General features: G+C 42.4%; 1 protein-coding gene across 2 annotated transcripts in view; it reads left to right on the forward strand.

Annotated features, from left to right (window-relative positions):
• CNDP2 (carnosine dipeptidase 2) overlaps window positions 1-19,807 on the forward strand; it is a 37,796-nt gene extending 17,989 nt beyond the window's left edge. For both annotated transcript variants that reach the window (XM_075921067.1, XM_006121405.4), the window contains exons 6-12: window positions 4,432-4,632; window positions 5,539-5,623; window positions 12,679-12,839; window positions 15,492-15,656; window positions 17,233-17,374; window positions 17,874-18,021; window positions 19,005-19,807. In XM_075921067.1, coding sequence (XP_075777182.1) covers window positions 4,432-4,632; window positions 5,539-5,623; window positions 12,679-12,839; window positions 15,492-15,656; window positions 17,233-17,374; window positions 17,874-18,021; window positions 19,005-19,074 — 972 coding nt within the window. In that variant the 3' untranslated portion in view covers window positions 19,075-19,807. The remainder of the gene's footprint in view (window positions 1-4,431; window positions 4,633-5,538; window positions 5,624-12,678; window positions 12,840-15,491; window positions 15,657-17,232; window positions 17,375-17,873; window positions 18,022-19,004) is intronic.
• The last annotated feature ends 2,971 nt before the right edge of the window (window positions 19,808-22,778 follow it).

Genomic DNA, 22,778 nt, shown 5'->3' on the forward strand with positions numbered 1-22,778 from the left:
GATTTGCTTTTTCACAGGTAGTATAGGTGTATTACATGGTGAAGTTGTATAAACAAGTATCCCTTGTTTAAGGAGGGAAGAGATTACAGGCTTAATGCCCTCTTGTGCCTCCCTATCCAATAGATACAGGGCTACCCTTGGGAAAGGCTTGTTGTGTCTGTATGTTATTTGCACTGGTGTTGCAGAGGCTAGCAACCCCACTTCATTCACATGGGCTGCCCACAATGTCTCTGGGACATCTGAGAGGTCCAGGAGGGGTGTATGTCCTGAGGTCTCATCAGATTCCTCTGAGAGTAGTAATGCCATCAAATTTGGAGCCTGATAGGGGGGAAGGTCAACAAAGATCCCTTCCTCTCTACAGAGAAGGTTTGCACCCAATTTACACAACAAGTCAGGTCCCATAAGGTTTACAAGAGAAAAGGGAGATAACAGGAAAGAATGTTCAGCTGACAAGGGTCCAAAGCGGGTGGGGGTGCAGATGGCACATCTGGGGAATCAAGCTGTTTCTTTAGAGTAGCCAATTCTTGCTGCAGCTTTTCAATAGAATCTTTTTTGCTAGCCATAATGCTCTGATTTTTTTTTTTACTGCCACATCCTCCCAGAGACACCAATATTCCATCTGGTTAGGATGTTTTTCCTCGAGGAAAACTCTAAGATAAGCAAGCTTTTGTAAGTCAAAGCTCTAGTTGCCATTTATTCTGGGAATTCCCCTGAGTATAGCCATTCCAAATGCTCAATAATTCCTTAAGTCTCCTTAGTTTTAAACCTGCAGGCAATACCTAGCTGACTGATCATCTGAGACAAGGGAGTCCCAGGCTGTGAGAAACCTTTTCTCTCAGTAGGAGACAGACTTGAGGGAGCAATCTTATCCATGTTAGCACTGTCTTGTCCAAGGACAGCACAGGAGCCCAACAGTACTACCCTCTCCAAGGATAGCACAGGCGTCCAGCAACACTACCCTCTCCAAGGATAGTGTGGGAGTCCACACAAACTGTCAGCTTCACTCACACTCCTTATGTGCCGGGGGAAACCGCCCTTGCTTTCAGCAGCTGTGCAGTGACACTGACAGCACTGGTGCGGCTGCGGTCCCACTCCGGACTTCACTCACTCAAAACCATGTGCTTGGACTCGCCACCAATCAGTCAGCAACAACAACAACAACAACAAAATCCAACCCCTATTTGGCTATACCCAGTGTTTTCGTTTTAAGTTTCCCTCAAGCCTCTTGACAAAAAATTTTAAGTAAAAGATGACTCTTACCGCCAGCCGGTCCAGCTGGTGACGAGAACAGGGAGGCGGACTGGGGGATTTTAAATGGATCCCTTACCCTCCAGATGCGCGCTGTAGTCCGTTCCCATTCCCCGTCATCAGCCTTTCCAACTGGAGTTCCAAGCCATCCCACTTCTGACACCAAATTGAGGGGGAAATCTCGCTCCCCTGGGGTACAGAGCCCCCAGAAGGGTCCGAGGCTGGAGGTCAAATCAGTGAGGCAGGAAAGAAACCTAGAAGAGAAAACTTTATGATGCATGCATGCAGGCTGTCACTTCCAAGAGTGAAGCAGCCCTGACACACAGATTCAGGGAATCTTTATACAGTATGCTTAGACAGTTCAGTTGTGGATTGTTCTTCTTTAACATATCAAAGTCTCAGCAGAAGTACTCTGAGACTTCTGTTCACCCCAGGAGTGCTAGAAGTAAGTTTTTACAGTACACAAAGCCACATGAGAACTTGAGTGGAGAAGTCTACAAGGCAAACTGTGACAAAGATAAGAGTTTACATGATAATTTGTGACAGACTAGGAGTATCCATGAATTTGAGATAGTCATTTGTAAGGGTCTTTGATTAGAGTTAATTTGATTCTCTCTGTTACAGGAAGAGAGGCCTGGAAAACTTTTTAACCCTTACAGCAGTTTTCTTTAGAGAGTTTTGATTTTTGCCCAGTCCCCCCTTTAGACACAATTGGAGTTATTGGATTTTCCCCACAGTGGTTCCCCCCCCCCCCCCCCTTTCAGTGAAGATCATTAATCATCTTGGCTTGCAATGGTCATCCTAGTTTTAATTCTATAAACTCATCTGCTTGTGGGGGGTGTGTGTGTGGGGGGGGGGAGGTTGATCAGGCAAGCTCTAATTGGTTCTCTTATGGCAGCGTTGCTGCCAGGCCACAGTGGCTGTGGGAGTGTGGCTCAGGTGGTGGCGGAAGGAGGTGGAGCAGGAGGTGCCTCCCTAGGGCTCTCCCCACCCCTGCCTGTGTGGCTGCTTTTGCCACAGCAGTGCTGGGGCAGAGCAGGAGGCACCTCCCTCCCCGTAATGGTGACTGCCAGGGCTCCCCCTTTACCCATGGAGGCACAAGGGGCCACTCCCCCTGCCCATGCAGCAGTAATGGCTGGGCTCTCAAGGGGGGGCAGCCTCACTTTCGGGAGTGTGGGGTCATGTGACGAGGGTGTTGGCATGGGTCGTAGAGTCTGAGGTGAAAGGGCTCGGGGCATAAGAGTGGGGGTCAAAGGGTGTTAGCCCCCAACTCAGCCCCTTGCTCCCCACTGCCTAAGTGGACCAGTACCCTTTATTTGCATATTTGTTATTTGGGTAGTAAATATGCAAATACAATGTTACCGGTCCGCCAAACATTTGTGAATGGGTTTGCCGGTCTGCAGCATAAAGGTTGGGAGCCACTGTTGTATGGGATAGCATCTGTCTGGAAGACCCTGGTTCTGTTAGTCTGCCAGAGACTGCATCCCTCTGTTTCTATTTTTTTCCACTTGTAGCAATGTGAGTGACTCTCGGGTGCTACCTTAAGGGCTGCCTCAGATTGAAGGTGCCAGAGGTGCAAGTGCATCTGCTTTTGTTTGACAGCTAATAATGCCAAAACCTCTTAATAATTCTAACACAATGAATTGCATAAAATGTAACTAATCATGGCCAGGGAGATCTCTCCAGGAACTATTCATCACTGCCAAGATGGCATGTTCCTGGGGGGTGGGCTGGGGAGGGGGAGAAATGGAGAAATAGTGAGCATGATTGCTAGAAGAGCAACTAGTGCTCAGAACAAGCATTAAAGGGACCACAGGTGGGATTCACAAGGGAGACTAAAGTTCCTGAATGCAGCCATTAAGTCCCACCGGCATTCAGAGGCCACTGCTTAGCTGCTGCTTGACTCTGTAGGTAGCTGAAGTCCCAAGGCACATGAGTTTCCTTCAGCTGCCCAAGTCCTGCTGTTGCCCAACAGCTCATCAATTGTCCAGGCTCTGACAGGATTCACAGACAAGGAGCACTCCAAAATTTTGGAAAGTGGTCAAGGGCTACACTTCTCTATGGTGCAGGTGTAGGGTCTAGGATGGTGGCTGGGTGCAGAATAGTGCACAGGGTATGGGATTGGGGTGCAGGAGATGGTGAGAGGGAGTTTGGGTGAAGGAGGGGATTGTAACCTTGGTCAGAGGATTGGGGAGGAGGTCAGGAAGGGAGTATGGATGCAGGAGAGGATTCTGGCCTGGGGGAGGGCTTTCAAGAGAGGGTGCAAAGTCTGCGGGGGGGAATTGTGATGGGTAGAAGGGGAAACAGAGTGCAGACTGTAGAGGACTTGGGTGGTGACCTGGGGTAGGGGAATGGGGTGCAGGGTCTGGGAGGGTGTTTGGGTGCGGGAGAGGATTCTGGCCTGGGCAAGGTGTGTAGGAAGGGGTACATGGTCTGGGTGGGAGTTGAGACCTGACCTTGGGAGTGTAGCAGGTTTGGATGGTGACCTAGGGGAGAGAGTTGAGGGGAAGGGATGCTAGAGGCAGGCTTTGGTTAGGAGGCACTTACCAAAGCATCTTCCAGCCAGCAGCCTTACAGCACCCCCAAGACAGGCTGGATTGTCTCTGCCTGCTGCAGCCCCAGACTGTTTGAAACTGTTTCCTCCTAGCCAAAGCCTGCCTCTAGCACCCCTTCCCCTCAACTCTCTCCATCCATGTGGCTCTCAGCTCTGGGAGGGGGCAGAAGCTTGCACCACACCCCTCTTCTCCAGCAGTTCAGCTGGCTAATTCAGCTGACTTTCTGCACAGCATTGCTGAATCTACTTTTTTGGAACTTAACTCTCTTCCCCTGTGTATTGCATGGGGCAGCCTGGGTTTGTTTCAGGGCTGTGAATTCCACTAAGCAGGAGGATGTCTGTAAGTGCTGCACTGTTTTAAGTCCCCTTTGTGAAAGCCACTGTTGGAATGAAGTTATTCTTCAACTGCGACGTGGCAAGTCTGGCCCATCATCTTGGGAATTGTGTGCTCTGAGATTCTGCTGGCAATAAAGACACATCAATAGAACTGCAAGCACTTCATAAAGTGATACTAGTGTGCCTGTCTCAGAACTAGAATGTCTATTTGTGTGCACAAGAATGCATAACAAATCTGCATGACCTAGTATCTGAGCAATGTTGACTGTTTCCTTGCTTGTTTCATTCCAAAGGAATTACCAGTGAACATCAAGTTCTGTCTGGAAGGCATGGAGGAGTCTGGCTCTGAAGGCCTTGATGAACTGATTTTGTCTCAAAAAGATGCTTTCTTCAAAGATGTAGATTATGTTTGTATCTCTGACAACTACTGGCTAGGCAAGAAGAAGCCCTGTATCACATATGGCCTTAGGGGAATCTGCTACTTTTTCATAGAGGTAAATTATTCATTCCTGTGTGTAACTGAAGTTATTGACAGATTGAATCTCTTTGTTAAAGAGCTGTCTTAATTTTTGGCACTTAGCATTGGATGTATTAGAATATTAATCTGTGATCTTTTGAAGATGGGTAGGTGTATCCTAGTGGAAGATACACCAAAGCTCTTTTCCTGTACAGCTGCTCCCCAAGTTACAACCAACACTTGGTCTGTAACTCGAAGTGTTCATAACTCTGATCTCATAGTTACATGGTGACTGCGCTGTTCATAAGCGCAGATCGCCATTCGTAACTCAGATCTGCAACGATCACTTTGGTTGTAAGTGCAGATGGCCGTAAGTGGAGGTGGTCGTAACTGGGGGAGCGGCTATATGCCCTGTGCATAGCCTACCCCGGGACCCACTCCATCAAACTTGGGGAGAAGGATGTGCCTCTAAAACTGTCAGCAAAATACCCTGTGAGACAATAGCAAAGATGCTACTAGTTGGGGCACCATCTTTTAATCCGGGCCACTGACCATCCTGTGAGTGAGGATACCCATAGGTTGAACAATGTGGCCAATGGTTTTGTGTGTAGTTAAGTGTGTTATTTTTTATTTATTGTTTTTTAATTTATTTTTAAAGTAGACTTTTGGTATTGAATCTGGTTGTAAGGCATTCAGCACAGGAAATGTTCATGGTACATTTGTACAAGTTCTAGCACAATGAGGCCCCAATCCTGACAGGCCTCTTGCTGCTATCCCAGTCAAAGAATATACTGCAAGCATCTGGTGTGGTTTAGCAGTCTGCTACCTCAGAGATGTATCTACTGATTACTTTTTTTTTTTAACTCTGAGTCTAGGTCATTGAAGATTTATTAAAAGTGCTGCTGAAACTAATCTGATCACAAGTTTGTTTGCTTCAAACCAGGTGGAATGCAGTGATAAAGATCTTCACTCTGGACTTTATGGTGGCTCAGTATATGAGGCCATGACAGATCTCATTGCTCTGATGGGTAAGAGATATATATTTGCCTGCTGTAGTACTGCATAAAACTCAAGCATACATTTGGCAGCAAACTGTCCTGTAAATAATGCATCTTAAAAAAGCTCTTTGGTGCAAGCTAACTTACACTGTAAAGGGTTCTAATGCCAAATTTACTGGGCACTGTTTGTCTGACTTAAAATTAGTTAATCTTACTGAAATTGTAGTGATGCAGAAGGAGAAACTGAATTAGGTTCAACTCCCTAGACACTGAAATACTGATCTGAGGAAGGAGTCATTTATATGTTTGAATCTGGTTTTTTTTAGGGAAAACCAGAGAGGATGCTGACTTAGGGTCTCAGAGCTCAGACTTGTCAGAAAATGGCTGCTTCCCTTCAGCTGTCTTACACAATGTAATACACAACTCTCCATGAAGAAGTTGACGTCAAACAGTCTGACACAGAAAGATTTATAATAGACCCCGGTGCAGTGTTTAAGGAAATGACAAGGCCTACTGCACGAGTCCCTTCACAACTAGTGCTGACCTGAACAGTTGCCAAGCGACTCTTAATTGGGTCACTGTTGTAGCCACCCTATTTATTGTATATAGACAAAGCTTTCACTGGGTAGTCATTAAGAGTAGCCTCTAACCTATGTCTCCAGAACTGAATTTCTTGCTTTCTGTCCCCACCAAAGAAAGCATTTAGAGAAACCAAGGTTTTTCAAATGACTTTTACTGTTTATTTAAAAAAAACAACATAGAAACAATACTGACCAGACTTGAATATCACTCTTCATAGTGTTGTACCAAATAAAAGCAAGCAGGATCTTATGAGGGGGATAAGGCAAAAAGCCACATTTATTGTAAAGATAATAATAAAAATAAAGAAAAGATAGAAGCAAACAACGTTGTTTAACTACTTATTCCTAACACTACTTAACCCTTAACCATTAAAAAATAAAGAAAAGATAGAAGCAAACAACGTTGTTTAACTACTTATTCCTAACACTACTTAACCCTTATACACTTGTATGTATATTATATATATATATAACCATTCATTCATACATCCATTCATTCAAGTTCTGTGTATAGTTACCAGCCTGGAAGTTGCTTGTGACAGAATACTGGCCAGGTATTCTGTACACAAGTGATGGTAGTGGGGAGCGAAGTCCTGATCAGGTGCACATCTGAAGCTCCTGGTAGGCTGGCAGCAGAACCTTGGACTCTGATTCCATAGTTTTTTAGTCCAGTTCTTATAGGAATTTCTTCCTATGCCAGTCTATGGAAATTGCTGTATCATGCTGATGTCTCCAGGGTGGCTGCCAGGTGCTCATCAGTGATCTCATCGGGTGGACCTCCAGTTTCTCCACTTGACACCTTTTGGTTGCACTGGCACCTGACGCCTTCTTCAGCCCTTTGTTGCTGTATTCTCAGGCTGGCACCTCTCAGAGCCATTTATTCATCATCCAAGCACTCTCTCATACATTCATACAGTATTTTGTATAATAATAAAAGTTGTAGTTACAGAAAGTTTCTGGGTGGTATTGCTTAAAACATTCTCTGAGTGCTGAATAAAGTTACAATGTTTTAAAGAGAACAGGCCTCAATTAAGTAACAATGGCCTTAGTCAATTACAGGGCTTGGCTCCCATAGCAGAGTTAGTGGCTTGACAATGTATTGTTACAATGTATCTCTGCAATGTCAATTTCAAGCAGCCCCTTGCACAAGCTTGAGCATGCCCTGGAGCACAGAGGGGGGGGCTGTTTCTGGTTACATAGGATTATATTTTTAACAGTTCTAAGTTACATTACCTAATACATTATATTCTAAAGGGACAATAATAATAATAAATCTAAACATTTAACAATCTTAACAAATAATAATAATAATAAGAAGAAGAAGAAGAATTAATAATAAATCTAAACACTTTAAGTTGTGGGGAACAAATTATGGGGAGTCACTTCCATTTGGAGGAATCATTTTCAATACATTAATATGTTATCCCTACATACTCCCCCTTTTGACACTACGATATCTGGTATACTCGTAGTGTCACTTTGTATTTAATCCGTTTAAGAGAAGGTATCGTGAGGCAACATGTGTTTGTGATTGAAATGTAACAAATATTCTCTTTATCCAGGTCAGGTGACTTTGCCCAGAGCGAGAGAAAAAATAGTGATTTTATCCAGGGCAGCTTGGGCAACAGTCTGAAACCCAATTAACAGTGCATGAATGTATATGCTCTTATCCCACATAGTGTAGGCATCTTTGCATCTAGCCCTGAAAACAAAATTGGTGGTGTGCCTCAGTTTCCCTTTTCACATCACACACCAATTTTGGATTCTCCTTTCTCAGGTGAGAAGCTCCAACACTAATTACAAGTATGAACAGTAAAATACCAGTGTTACAAGGCTTTTGAACATACAATGTGCTCTTGGGTACATTTTTTTAACCATTTCCAGGGTTTTGGTACAAAATCCTGCACATTGAACATTGTTACATTCTTAGTAACTGCAGTACAGTGGTTATGAAAGTTAGCATAAGTAGCAGGAACAAATCCATCCCAAGTGTACGCTGACAATTTTGGGTTTTTAGGTTGAAAAATCTGCAGCCTTCCTTGGCCACATAGGTCTTGCCCCATTGCCCTGTGGTTTTAAATGCAAAACTCCCTCTTCCAAAGACAAAAGGCCTGGCTGGGTGTGCCTCCCCTGGGAACACTCCTGTCCCAAACACACTGACTTCCCAGCAAGCTGGTCATACCCAGTCACTTGGTTGCCAGACTGCTCCAATTCCCTGACTGATTCTGCCTCTTCTGAAACAACTCTCAGTCCCTCTGAGATCTCTCCACAGCCATCCACACTGGGTTTCTCTAAATGCAGTTAAAATGTTTAATGCTTATTGAACCTTTCCTGCCTACTGCAGATTATCTTTAACACAGTATACTAGTTAGTCAGACAGACAGACATGAGACAAACACAAAACATAAAACAATCTTTGTTGCAACAATACATCCATGGTGTTGTAGGGTATTTAGCTGGTACCAGCTTGTCCTGATTTTCTGAAAGACAAAACAAGAACATACTTCTACCCCTTTGGGGGTGGCATTATTATTTACATACTTTCTCTTTTACAAATATGTTTTTATTTCTCTCTGCTTACACTTACTCCTATAGTTAAATATTTTTGTTTTGTAGGCAAAACAGGTTTTAATAGTTTTTACCCCTTCTTGTGGGTGAATTACCCCACTGTGTAATTATTAAATTTAGGAGGTGTACTTTAGTTTTTCTCTTATACAGCAGACTAAGTTAGTAAGTTTCTGCTGTGTTAGGGTTATGAATAGAGAGTAGCCAGGAAGCATTATTACTATAATGCTGGGAGGGTTTTAAGTGTGAGATGTGTTTCCAATGATTATTTTAACATTTTAAAGGTTTTTCTTTTTTCTTTTTTTTTAAAGAAAATCATGTAACTACTTATTACAGGGTTAATTATGAACATTAGCATTAAATAACAAGTAGCCCTGTGGATCTTACCAATAGGTGTTTAAGTATCCTGTGATAGCATGCCTTTTATTTAGACAACTTAGCTTTGAGACCAGTGTGTTTATCTGGTCTCAGGTAGTTTGCTAATCAAACTATTTATTTACCTGCAAACATTTTTTTTTGTTTGTGCTGCCAGCTAGGGCATTTGCACCACAGACACTTTCTGGCTTGCTTTTAGATTAAAAGCTGTTTGTAGCTTTGTCTTAAAAAGGGACACAATAACTTTTGCCAGAGATTTACAGTTTTGAGTTTTTACTTTAAGTCCTGCTCTCTCTTACAGCAACCTGAAAAGGAAATTACATCCTGTTGTGGCTCCTGGAGCCCTCCCAGGATTTTAATTTGTTTGCAGTTTTTACCTCCTTCTACAATATACATTGCATGTTACAGGAAAATGTGCATTCTTTGTTTATAATGTTATATAGCCATATTAATTTTTGCATTGGGTGTAACTATTTCTTTTATGCTCACTGAGTTTTAACAAACCAATTTATTTTAAGCATACAAAACAGTTTACTAACCTACAAAACAGGAGTTCTGGATCTTAAAAAATTCACCTACTATTTACACTATATTTACACACAGATACATGCATATATTCTCTGAATATTTTTAATACTATTTTTACATTCCTGTACAAAGATTACATTCACTTTTATTCATTTGGGGGTAGTTAAGTTCCCAATAGTACCCTCTTGAAGTTTTTTAGTCAAATTTGCCTGGATTATTTACAGACACTCTTTTGGAAAAGGGCCCCTTTTTCCTTCAGAATGGCTGCAAAGAAACCAAGAATTCTTTTCCTATAACATTTTAGCATTTTCACAACTGCTCAATTTCCTCCAGACTCTGTAGAGTTAACTTTTCTGTGTTTTTTTTTCTTTCTTAAAACACTTTCTTATTTCTTAATGAGAACTGGCCTTGTTTCAGATATTACTTTTTGTAAGTATTGTTTTAAGGATTTAGATTTACAGTACCTGTACTTACTACTTTTTCTTAGTTCTACCACAAGGCCTTCAATCTATCTTTTGCCTGCCTGCTTGTCTGGGCCTGATCCTGTTTTTTCTTGATGAATGGCCCTTTTCCATGGACACAGGCTTTGTCCCATTACCAGTTTAGCAAGGAGGGTGGCCTTGTTCTCTAAACCCCACACCTCCTGGTTCTTTTCCTTAAGCATATCCCTGAAAACTTTGAGAGTGCTACTTTAACTCTCAGTACCCATCCTTAAGGGACTCTAACTGTGTCTGGGTACTGAGGGACAGACATTTCCAACTTTTTGCTTTTGCAGCAGAGGCTTTTACATTTTGCAGTTTCCTATTTGAATTTTTATAATTAGTTAATTTGAGGAACACCTTATTACAGGTTTTATAGGAGCCAAACTGAATCTGTGTTTTCTTTTCCCTTTTTCTTTTGGGTTTAGCTTTTTCTGCAGAGAGAGATTTTTTTTTTTCTTTGCAGGTAGCTAAGTGGAGGTAACTGTTATTACATGCCTCCCATAATAGCCAAATTGCTGCTGCATCTTCTTTGGCAGCATTAGAAGGTCTGTACATGAGGATATACTGTGCCAATCTATCCTCTAGGTCCAAAATATTACAAACATCTTCAAGGGCTTGTCCAAGGACTGTGCCCATATCTTTGAAGGATTTGTTTAAAGGGTGTTATTTCTTTATGAAAGGTGAGGTTAGAGCTCCTTCAAACTCTATTCCTCCCTCTGAGACTGCTTTTCCTGGACTTTTCTTAAACATCTTTAATACTTGTGTAGTTTCCTTTATCACCCCTGAACCCTTGCAGCGAGTGACACAGCCTAGACTATTAATTAATAATCGTAGCTTCTTTTTACAGCCTAAATTATTTTAATAATTGTAGCTTCTAGTTACACAGCCTAGATTATTCCAATGAATAATCGTAGCTTCTTACACAGCCTAGATTATTCCAACAATAGTCGTAGCTTCTATTTACAGCCTAAATTATTTCAACAATTGTAGCTTCTAGTTACACAGCCTAGATTATTCCAATGAATAATCGTAGCTTCTTACACAGCCTAGATTATTTCAATGAATAACCATAGCTTCTATTTACAGCCTAAATTATTTCAATAATTGTAGCTTCTTTTTACTATGAGCTCTTTTGTGAAGCCTCTACCCTCTGGAGGTCAGCAGGCTTTGGTTAACCAAAATAAAAAGAAAGAAAAAGAAAAAAAAAAATAGAACTGCTCTTTGTAGAGTCAGCTGTGTGCACACTAATGTTCACAATACCTGAGGCTTTTTTACCAATATTCCCCCTTTCGCATTCTCCACCAAAATGTTGTACCAAATAAAAGCAAGCAGGATCTTATGAGGGGGATAAGGCAAAAAGCCACATTTATTGTAAAGATAATAATAAAAATAAAGAAAAGATAGAAGCAAACAACGTTGTTTAACTACTTATTCCTAACACTACTTAACCCTTAACCATTAAAAAATAAAGAAAAGATAGAAGCAAACAACGTTGTTTAACTACTTATTCCTAACACTACTTAACCCTTATACACTTGTATGTATATTATATATATATATAACCATTCATTCATACATCCATTCATTCAAGTTCTGTGTATAGTTACCAGCCTGGAAGTTGCTTGTGACAGAATACTGGCCAGGTATTCTGTACACAAGTGATGGTAGTGGGGAGCGAAGTCCTGATCAGGTGCACATCTGAAGCTCCTGGTAGGCTGGCAGCAGAACCTTGGACTCTGATTCCATAGTTTTTTAGTCCAGTTCTTATAGGAATTTCTTCCTATGCCAGTCTATGGAAATTGCTGTATCATGCTGATGTCTCCAGGGTGGCTGCCAGGTGCTCATCAGTGATCTCATCGGGTGGACCTCCAGTTTCTCCACTTGACACCTTTTGGTTGCACTGGCACCTGACGCCTTCTTCAGCCCTTTGTTGCTGTATTCTCAGGCTGGCACCTCTCAGAGCCATTTATTCATCATCCAAGCACTCTCTCATACATTCATACAGTATTTTGTATAATAATAAAAGTTGTAGTTACAGAAAGTTTCTGGGTGGTATTGCTTAAAACATTCTCTGAGTGCTGAATAAAGTTACAATGTTTTAAAGAGAACAGGCCTCAATTAAGTAACAATGGCCTTAGTCAATTACAGGGCTTGGCTCCCATAGCAGAGTTAGTGGCTTGACAATGTATTGTTACAATGTATCTCTGCAATGTCAATTTCAAGCAGCCCCTTGCACAAGCTTGAGCATGCCCTGGAGCACAGAGGGGGGGGCTGTTTCTGGTTACATAGGATTATATTTTTAACAGTTCTAAGTTACATTACCTAATACATTATATTCTAAAGGGACAATAATAATAATAAATCTAAACATTTAACAATCTTAACAAATAATAATAATAATAATAAGAAGAAGAAGAATTAATAATAAATCTAAACACTTTAAGTTGTGGGGAACAAATTATGGGGAGTCACTTCCATTTGGAGGAATCATTTTCAATACATTAATATGTTATCCCTACAATAGACCCTGATCTGGCACGCCTTTCTTTTGCAGGGTCCCTTCTCGATAAGAGAGGGAAAATCCTTATCCCTGGCATTGATGAAGCCGTGGCGCCTGTTACCGATGAGGAGCTAGAATTGTATGATAAGATTGACTTCGATGTGGAGGAATATAGAAAAGATGTGGGAGCAACAAAACTACTCTATAGCACAAAAGTGCGGTGCCTCAACTTCTCTTCTGTCCCCCTCCTCAAATTCCTTTCTTCTATATACAGTTACAAAGTATTGTAGACTAAAGTCTTTGCTGCATCTGTAAGGGAGAATTCAGTGCCTAATTCATCTATTGAGGCAGCTAGAATTAAGGTTTTGTTTTGTTTTTCCATAGGCAGAATATCTTGACTTGTGCACAAAAAAAGCTCCTATGTGCTAATGTGCACTGCATTTGTAGTGAACTGGAAAAGCTGGCTTCTGATAGGCTTTAGAAAATCAGATCCCAAATAGGAATGTTAAATATTGGTTAATTGATTAACCTCCTGCATTCTTATCAGTTACTCAACTATTCTATAAGTCCCCAGGAGTGGGGTTGGCAACTAGTGTACTCCGAGCCCCACTCCCGAGGAATCTCCTGCCACTCTGTGTATTGGAGGCAGCAGCGAGGGGTGCCCGGCTGTAGCCAGTTTTAAAAACCAGTTCCCCTCATGGACCGGCTGCCTGTCACCCCGCACAGCGGCCTCTGTATCAGAGATGGCAGCAGCCCCTGTCTGGGTGGGGTCTGAGCTCATGGGCCCAGCGTGAGCCAGAATTGAGTCAGGCTGGCTGCCTGCCTCCTAATACACTTGAAATGTAGAGTTGCAGTGGGGGTAGGTCCTTGACCCAGCGCAAGCCTGGACTGCTGGATAGCCTACCTAAAAATTTACTGGCAAAGAGGGGAGTCAAATGCATGTAGTCTGTAGCATTAGCCTATAAGCTTTTGCTTAGTGGTTAATCAACTATACTATTACATCCCTAATCCTAAAGAGTAGGCAGCATGCTCCTCCTACAAAAATGTCTCTTCTGGTGTATAAAATAGCAGGGCTGTTACTTACGATTCCAGACACTGCCACCATAGTATAAACACATGTTACCAAATTCTTCTAGTGTGTGGCTCTGACTAGTTTTAAAGATGACATGATACACCTCAGTCTTGATGTACCTTTATTTTCAAGTAGTTTTCAAAGTCTCTGGGAAGAGAACAATTTGGCTAATGAGGTTAGTCTAGACTCTTAAGTACCTTGCATTTTACAAATTCTTAAATCTACCGTCTCATGGAAGGAGTTTCACTTCCGCAAAATGTCCTGTGTGACCAAGCCAATGACGAGGAGATCTGCATCCTCACTCCATTGAGCCTTGGCAGGGTTTTATCAATATAATAATCACATTTCTCTGACTATTAAATATAGATGAAGTAGTATCATCTCCAATGCAACTGACAAATGTTGGTGCTCTCTCTTTAATGGTGGTGGCTGTTGGCATGATTGCCAAATTGTAAATCAGAAGATGGGTGACATTAATAGTTAGCTAAGGGATTTTGTCAATTATGCAATCTAGTGTCTAATCTTCTGAACCACAATTCCTGTTAAAATGTTGTGTGGCTACTCCAAAACAACATAGAATTCCTATGCATGCTGTTCATGAGTAATACACTTGCACCTTACTACAGGTCTGCAAGTTTCACATGCATACCATTTGCTAGGCTCTGATCCTGAAAGGCAGAACCCTGCTTTTTTTCAGTCTGTCACTTCCGTCTTCTGTCAAATACGGACAACAACTGACTGCCCAAGCTGACCCTAGGCTTCACTGGCAGTCGCTGGTTGTGCAGAGCTATCTCAAATGACAGCCCTAATGGCTGAGAGTAAATGGTATGCACAAATAGGACCAGTTCTCTCTTGTAATGTTAGCTACAAGCACTGACACAGCCCACTGTATAAATGTTTCTCTACCAACTGTTTCCAGATTAGTTGTGAAGGAAGAATCAAATTGGTTGGCAAAGCTTTCCTACTAGCTAAGCACCTTGGCCAATCTTTCAAGACTGCTTTTATCAGGCCTAAACTGAATTGTCAGGGTAGGGATTAACTGACTCTCTCTCCTTGGGAGAGGACTAATTCAGATACCTGTAGGTGGAAACCTTGTTCAAATTGCTGCTTCCATTGGTGTCTATGCTTGAACCATACAGACATAGTTCAATGCAGGTTGTCTTGCTTGCCTTGAGCGACTACTTATTTTGTCTGTTATCTCTGTGAGTAACTTCTAGACTAGTGGTTTTCAAACAAAGGGTTGCAACCCAGGACTGGGTCGCTGAATGTCAGGCACTGGGTCTTGCTGCTGCAGGATCAGTAGGAGGTGGTAAGGCAGGCTTTCTACCTACCTGTCCTGGCACCACAGACTGCACTGTGCCACTGAAGTAGCCAGCAGCAGGCCTGACTCCTAGTGCACTGCTCCTGCCCTGACCACTAGCTCCGCGCTCCGATTGGCTAGAACCTGCTGCTGCCTGCTTCTGGGGTGCAGCATGGCCCCAGTGCCAGGACAGGCAGAAAGTTTGTCTTAGCACTCCCGCTACACTGCTGCCTGGGAGCCACTCAAGGTAAGCCCTTCCTGGTCACCTCCCACCTCCAAAAGCCCAGAGCCCCCTCCTACAGCTCAGTGCTCATCCTCAGACCCACCCCTAGAGCCCACACTCCAGTCAATTGATGTTGGGTCTCGAGCATCAACAATCTTCAACTGGATCATGAGGGGAAAACAAGTCTGAAAACTATTGGGCTAGATAACTCAATAGCTTTTGGCAGTTCCCCCGTAATCTTAACTCTGAATACTTTCTCCGTCTCTCTGCAGAAAGAGATCCTGATGCACAGGTGGAGATACCCATCCTTATCTCTCCATGGCATCGAAGGAGCCTTCTCTGCATCAGGAGCCAAGACTGTGATTCCAAGGAAAGTCATTGGCAAATTCTCCATCAGGCTAGTGCCAAACATGACTCCAGAAGAGGTCAACAAACAGGTATAAGTTGGGAATGGCTGAATCTTGTCCTTAAAAGCTCCAGCCATGAGGGTTTTTTAGGTACAAGCCAAGTCCTCCTCCACCCTTGCACAAGCCCGAACAGCAGCAGTGTTCAAAGCCTGCAATCATAGCAGCAGTTCGGTGGTCTCTGTTGTCCTTCACCTCTAAGGCCTCTTATTTAGAACCTGCAAAGATAGGATGCATCTTAACTGAAGTCTTTGACATAGTGTTGGTGTCTGTCTTAGCCCAGGTGTGATAAATGGGACAAAAACCAATGGCTGGGAAAGTTAGTTTATAACTTGGCAATAAATACTTTGCTCCAGTACCACACTTGAAAGCCTTACTTGCACAAATCTAACACCTAGTGGGTTGACCTCAGTGGTGCAAGTAATATACCAGATTTACAGGGGAAAGTAAGGAGGTGACACCAGCTAAGGGAGGCACATGGCCTCCTATGATACTTTACTGTTCCTTACCCACATATATTGCAGGGATGGGGGAGGTTCTGCCCTCCTAGGGTACGTCTACACTACATGGCTCTGTCGACAGTGCCATGTAGATTTGATTATTGGGCAAAGGGAAATGAAGCAGCGATTTAAATAATCGCCACTTCATTTAAATTTACATGGCTGCTGCGCTGAGCCGACAAACAGCTGATCAGCTGGTTGTCGGCTCAGCGCGGCAGCCATGTAAATTTAAATGAAGTGGCAATTATTTAAATTGCTGCTTCATTTCCCTTTGCCTACAACCCTTATCTATATGGCTCCGTCGATGGAGCCATGTAGTCTAGACACAGCCCTACCGTGGGAAGAGGGGGATGTGAAGCTTTCAGCGTTCTGCTGCTCCCCCTCCCAATGGGGAAAGGAGCAAAGCCCCAGCCCTCTCTTCCAGCAGCGTGGCTGCTGCTGTGCCTTTCCAGTACGCTGTAAGGACTATAAGTAGCTTGCTGGTACCACTGGAAGTGAATTGTGGAGTTGGCTTAGTGAGCTCTCTCCTTAGACGTGGCAACTATTTGCTGTATGATCCAGCCTTTCAGGGTCAGAATTTCAAATGCTCAGCACCCAGAAACTGCTGTTGGCAAAAAAGCAAGTGGGTGCCGAGCTTTTGTGAAGATCTGGCCATTTCCCTGTGAGCTCCATGAGGCAGCAGTTGTCTTTGTGCAGTACAGAGCACAGGGAAGGGATCCAAGTGTACTGGGAGTCTGCACGTTAGAATGAGAGCAACAGCAACGTAGCCCAACTCTTAAACTAGCTAAGAATTCTTCTGTTCTGGCAGCTGATCTCTTGCAAATCTAGATGTGCAAGTTAATCTTTTTATAATGCTCATTGTGGGCAATGCTAGAAATGTGCCTCCCATGTACAGAAACACACTGACTCTTCACTGAGTTTGTGTTGTAAAGTAACAGCCTCTAGGCAAGTATTTACTGCTATATGCTTTCTAGTACTGTAATGTTAAGCTTCACTTATAACCTGTCTATCTGTAAGATGACCCAAGAGGAACTTGTATAAACTCCTTCAATGTGTTGCTAGCTCTACTTAATCCTAGACTTGTAATTGTTCAATCATTGATACCAAAGGTTCACGATTATCTGACTAAGAAGTTTGCTGAGCTGCAGAGTCCCAATAAGTTCAAAGTGCACCTAGGCCATGGTGGAAAACCTTGGGTGTCAGACTTCAATCATCCCCACTACATGGCTGGCAGAAGAGCAGTGAAGACAGGTCAGTGAAGTTAACTTGGGGGATTTTAAGTCTAGCCCATCTAGACACCTCAGACGTTGATCTTGCTCACGAACGCACTGAATGGTGATATCTGTGTAGCAGCAAGATTGGTAAGCTAGGAGCTAAGCAGGTGTAATAACAAGATGTACAAGGTCATACTTGGATGATAATTGAAGTTGCTGCAGCAAGCAGTGGTTCAATTGAAATAATTTGTCCTTGGCATTATACTGGGACCAGCTTGACTCTGGCTTAATGTTCTTGTATTTAAACTTGAGTTTGGGATCAAGAAGTATAAGAGCTATTTTGTGTCCTTGGTTGCATCCTTATAGGTCGTCCTGGTAGTTGCAAGCATTGGCCGTCAGTCGGTCAAAACCTACCCTTCAGAGTGCTTTGGGATCCCTAAAGATGGCAGGGTCTCTACTAAGGAAACATGCTGGGGATGATGCAATAACTCGGGAGAACTGACAAACTCTTGATTGTGGGTTTTGGTTTTTTAAAGTTTTTGGAGTTGATCCAGACTTGACAAGAGAGGGAGGAAGCATTCCTGTCACTCTGACCTTCCAAGAGGCAACAGGCAAAAATGTAATGCTGCTTCCTGTTGGTGCTTCAGATGATGGTGCCCATTCTCAGAATGAAAAACTGAACAGGTAAGGGACCTCACAGGGCCTGGATTAACTGGGTGTGTGTGGCTTTTTTTTTTTTTTTTTGACAGTGCCTAAAGCATTTCAGTTTTTCACTTTTTGCATTTTCTTTATTAGAATTCAAACACTAAATGCCCCTAATCAGCTGAAAATGTTTCAGCTTGAACAAAATACTTAGTTTGATCAAGTGTCACTTTGAAATAGCTGCCTTTTTGGCACTGTAGCAATTTGCAAAGCTTTACTTGTTGCTGTACTAGCTTGAGTCCATAGTACAAGCTTTGAAATGCATCAGTACCCACCTGTGAGACTGGTTGCTTTGTCGTCTTTCTCCCTGAATGGATTTATATAGCCATTCATAGCTCCTCTGTAGAAGAAATTATGTACCTGTGTATGTTGAACTGTCATTGCATGCATTTGTTTGCAATTCTGCAGTCTTTCTAGTTTGCTCTTTGCTCATCTTCTCTCATGACATGTCTACACTAGGATATTTCAGAATAACTAAATTTGACTTAATGCCTGATTTTTACAAAACTGAAATAACGTGTCCCCGCTATGGGGAAGCCTTGAAATTAGTCCTAGGCAGGCTCTATTAACATGGACACACTACCTCAATTCAGAGCCATAGGACGCACTGTGGAGTAATTGGTTCTAATTACTCTAGGGAATAGTTATTTCAAAATAGCAGCACCAGAGCATCCACATTGAAGCTAGCATTACTCCCCAAGGAAAGCAGGAGTATAGATTTTGAAATAAGCAGTCTGTTATTTTGAAATAACAGGCCTGGTTGTGTAGATGCTTGGTTTATAAATTTGACCTACCGGGGATTATTTTGAAGTATTATTTTAGTGTAGACCAAGTGGTACAGTTGGTCTGGTAGCTTTTGATGCAGATACAAATGCAGAATGTGATGTTGCAAATCCTGATGACACACCAGTGGGTGCTCACAAGAATACAAATCAGACTAATATGCAAAACTCTCTTCTCTCCAGGTATAATTACATCCAGGGAGTGAAGGTGCTGGGTGCATACCTACATGAGGTCTCTCAACTAAGAGACTGACCAAAGGAGGTGAGAATTCCAAACCTGAAATCATGTACAGGTTCAGAGTTCTAGAAATCCTGCTGGATATCTACAGCTTCACCTTATTTTTGTTGTTGTTGTCCCCTCCCCTATTTTTCATCCACCCACTTGAACTCCTGCAAGGGAAAAGCACCAGTCCCCAACTTTAGAAATCCTGGAACAGATACCACCAAAATACTGCCTCCAGTACTCAGTCCATTTCATCTCTCCAGCTACAGGTGTAAAGAAACTTTTTCTAAGCAAGGTCTCAAATCTGACAAGTGGTTCTGAATCACTTGACACTGGCTCTTTTTGGTTCTTTGACTCAAGCCTACACCTTGCCATATGCCCTCTTACCCTGGCTGGTTTGTTTAAAACAGAAATGATAGCAAACCACCGTCTCCTCCAACTTCATTAAAACTAAAGAACTCTCCATGTTGACCATTGGCAGTAGCTGAGAAAGGTTTATCTAGACTCCATGATAAATCCTGAAAGCACTTGGCCACTGATTTCCAAGAGTACATCTGAACTCTTGCAAGGGGGCCATCTCTGCTGCCTTGCTGACTAGGATGGGGTGGAACTGCTAACTTGTTATATGTAACTCTTGCTGTTTGTTTGCATAAAAGTTTGCAGATCAATCTGATTATAAAACATGTAATGAAATGGGCATTTTTCTAAAACTGGCTTTATACTTGTGTAAATGCATCTAAATTAAAAAACAATGGTTGCTGTATTTGGCTCTATGGTCTTCTTTCAAATACCTTATCTGAGAGCAAAAAGGTCATTAGAGGCCCATAAACACCAGTCTATTGCCATAAGGATCATAAGAGAATTTCATGCAAGAATATCATGGCTACAGTAAAAATGGGGAGAAGTGCAGGAGGGAGCACTATGGGCAATCCTACCAGCTGAAAAACTTTTTGGCAGCTCTGAGGAAGCTGCCATAAATGTGAACATGATTCTAAATCATCTAAGGGTGAAATGAAGTAATAAATCATGTGATCTGATTGCTATAGAGATGCACTCTCAATGCACTTACGGTTGATCACATGGAACTAATTAATAGGTGAAAGGCTTTCCTTTATAGCTTGCCTCTTGTTCTGGAAGTCTTGCTCTTAGTATTAGAAAAAGAGACTGACTTTCTGTTAGAAACTGTATCATTGCATGCAAAGAGGGAATTCTAGGTGTGCTTCTTCCCCAACCATGCAAAACCCTTCACAATATGTATCTCCATCTCTCAAGTTTCCCCCTCCTTTACACACATCTCTCTCCCTCTCCCTTGCTATGGCATTTCTCAGTCTTCTGGATGATGCACAAAAAGTAGGAGTTTCAGAGGGGTAGCAGAGTTAGTCTAACTGGAAAAACTTAAACCTAGTATAGCAACACCTTACTGTGTCTACACAGCAGCATTATTTCAGAATAATGGCCATGTGAGCATCTACACAGTAATCCCATTATTTCAAAATAACGGACAGCTAACTCTGGCTTCTGTAAACCTCATTCTACAAAGAATAACGCCTATTCCGAAATAGCTATTTTTGAAATAAAGCATGTGTAGACACTCCACTGCTGCTATTTCGAAATAGCCCCTCACCAGGGCCATTGTAAGTTATTTCTCCTGGGGCTGTAAATTGAGATAGTGTGTCTACATTAGGGAAGCCTGCCTCAGACTAATTTTGATGCTTCCCTGCAGTGTTGATGTGCTATTTCAAAATAAGCTATTCCAAAATAGCTTATTCTGAAATAACTGCAGTATAGATATAGCCTTAAAGACCAACCAAACCTAGATGGTATACGATCAAACGTCTTGAACCTCTCTGGGGCAGGGAGAAAATGTAAGACAAGAACTTCCCTGACTACATGGTAAGGACTAGCACATGACATGTTAAAGCAAGTGACTGTGCAAGGTCTTTTAAATGTCCTGTTTAGCTAAATACACATACTTCTCAATGAGGGCTCTCAAAGAGAGGGTTGTGGCATCCTCCTGTTCAGGAAGGTTGTATAGAAGACTGCCTCTTCAGGCATGAGACAGCAGTAGAAGCACAGAAATGGCGTATCAGTGCTAGCTTTGCTGGGGTGAGGATCCAGTGTGACAAGATTGGGTAAGTAAGGAGAGCAGAGCCATGGAGGACTTAAAGTTAAACTAGCCCTAATCTGTTGGTGGTCTTTTGTTTTGTGGGGGTTTTATTTGTTTTACAGTGGTAAGGGCTAGTGCAAGGTCTCAGGAGGCTGATCTAGCCAGATGGCCTTCCAAAGGGTTTGACCCTGTACATGAGTAGGTATCAGATGAACAAACAGAGTTGGGTGTGGATGAACATTTGCTGTTTACAGAAAATGATAGGGCTGCTCTGAAATGTTGAGGAGGAAGAAGCAGTAGGCTCTGGCTTGCCTATAAGGAATGCCAGATATGACCTAATATTAAATCTATTCTCCCCACCAAAAATAATTGCTCTTTGAGGATGGGCTTGGATTGTTCAGATGACAATGGTGATCTATTGGCAGACAGCCATGGTTTGAATAAGTGCAGGAGGTAGGGAAGGGCATTGAAGCTTATGCAGTAGAGTAATCAAGAACTAGATTTACGTGCTTCTCACTTGGCAAACTGGAATTAGATTACCCATTACACTGAGGAAAAACTTCAACAAATAGTCTGGTAGCACTTTAAAGACTAACACAACATGTAGGTGGTATCATGAGCAATGCACTGATTGCTTGTGGATATGCACATTACTTTTGTTTGAATCCTAGCAAGGCTCTAAAGCCCTGGTGTATGACACGCTAGCTGTATGTAGCTATTTGGCCAGTTGAGTGGCTAGTTCGCTATAGTGGCTACTGATTTCAGAACTGTTTGAATACCACAGCTCTAGAGTATAATAGTGGCTTATATACTCTAAATAAGAACTATTTCAGTGATAGAAATCAAATGCATAGGTGAAATGTAGAATGTCATAGCGCCATCTGCTGGGTGAACAGGCTGCAAGTAATCATCCATACACAGCTATTTGTTTCTTCTTTCCGCTCTCTGCCTGCCTGACGTATAAGAGCCAGGGCATAGAACAAACCTGTGCTGAGCAGCTCCTCAACTAAATATCCATTCCGTCTTTCTTGGCACCCTGAGTGCTTTAACTAAACAAAAGTACTTGAGAGTTGAGTTTTTCACTTGTTACATTAATAAAACTAATAGTGCAATACTACTTTGGTTAGTATAGAGTATAAGACACAACTAGGAAATTCCGGTTTTTGCAGTCAGACCCAGAACATATAACCAACTGCTGTCTGGGGGAGATAATTTGGTTTACATTTTTGACCAAGATGTCTCGGAATGGGGCCTCACTTGTGCCAATTGACTCAGCTCCACTGTCAACCTAGTCTATCCCCACAGTGAGCTCTTCTAAAGACCAAAAGAAATAATTACAGACCAATTTTCTCCCTCCACCTAACAGCTAGTTCTGATTGCTTCAGTCCGTGCAGATACTCTTCTGTTTATACGGATCTTATTGTTATCTCCAGCTTCTGCTCTTGGAAGCTCAATTCACATATGTAAAAGTATCTTAAGCTTCCTATAGCGCACACACAGAACAAAATATCCAATCTTGCTGTATCATTTAATGATTAAAACAGCTATAAAACATGCTGTTTACTGCCACTGAATGGGGATGGATACAAAAGCTGCCTCTTTCATGTCTCTGGCAAGTCAGTAACAA

This window comes from Pelodiscus sinensis, chromosome 2, assembly GCF_049634645.1.
Source record: "Pelodiscus sinensis isolate JC-2024 chromosome 2, ASM4963464v1, whole genome shotgun sequence".
Taxonomy (NCBI): Eukaryota; Metazoa; Chordata; order Testudines; family Trionychidae; genus Pelodiscus; species Pelodiscus sinensis.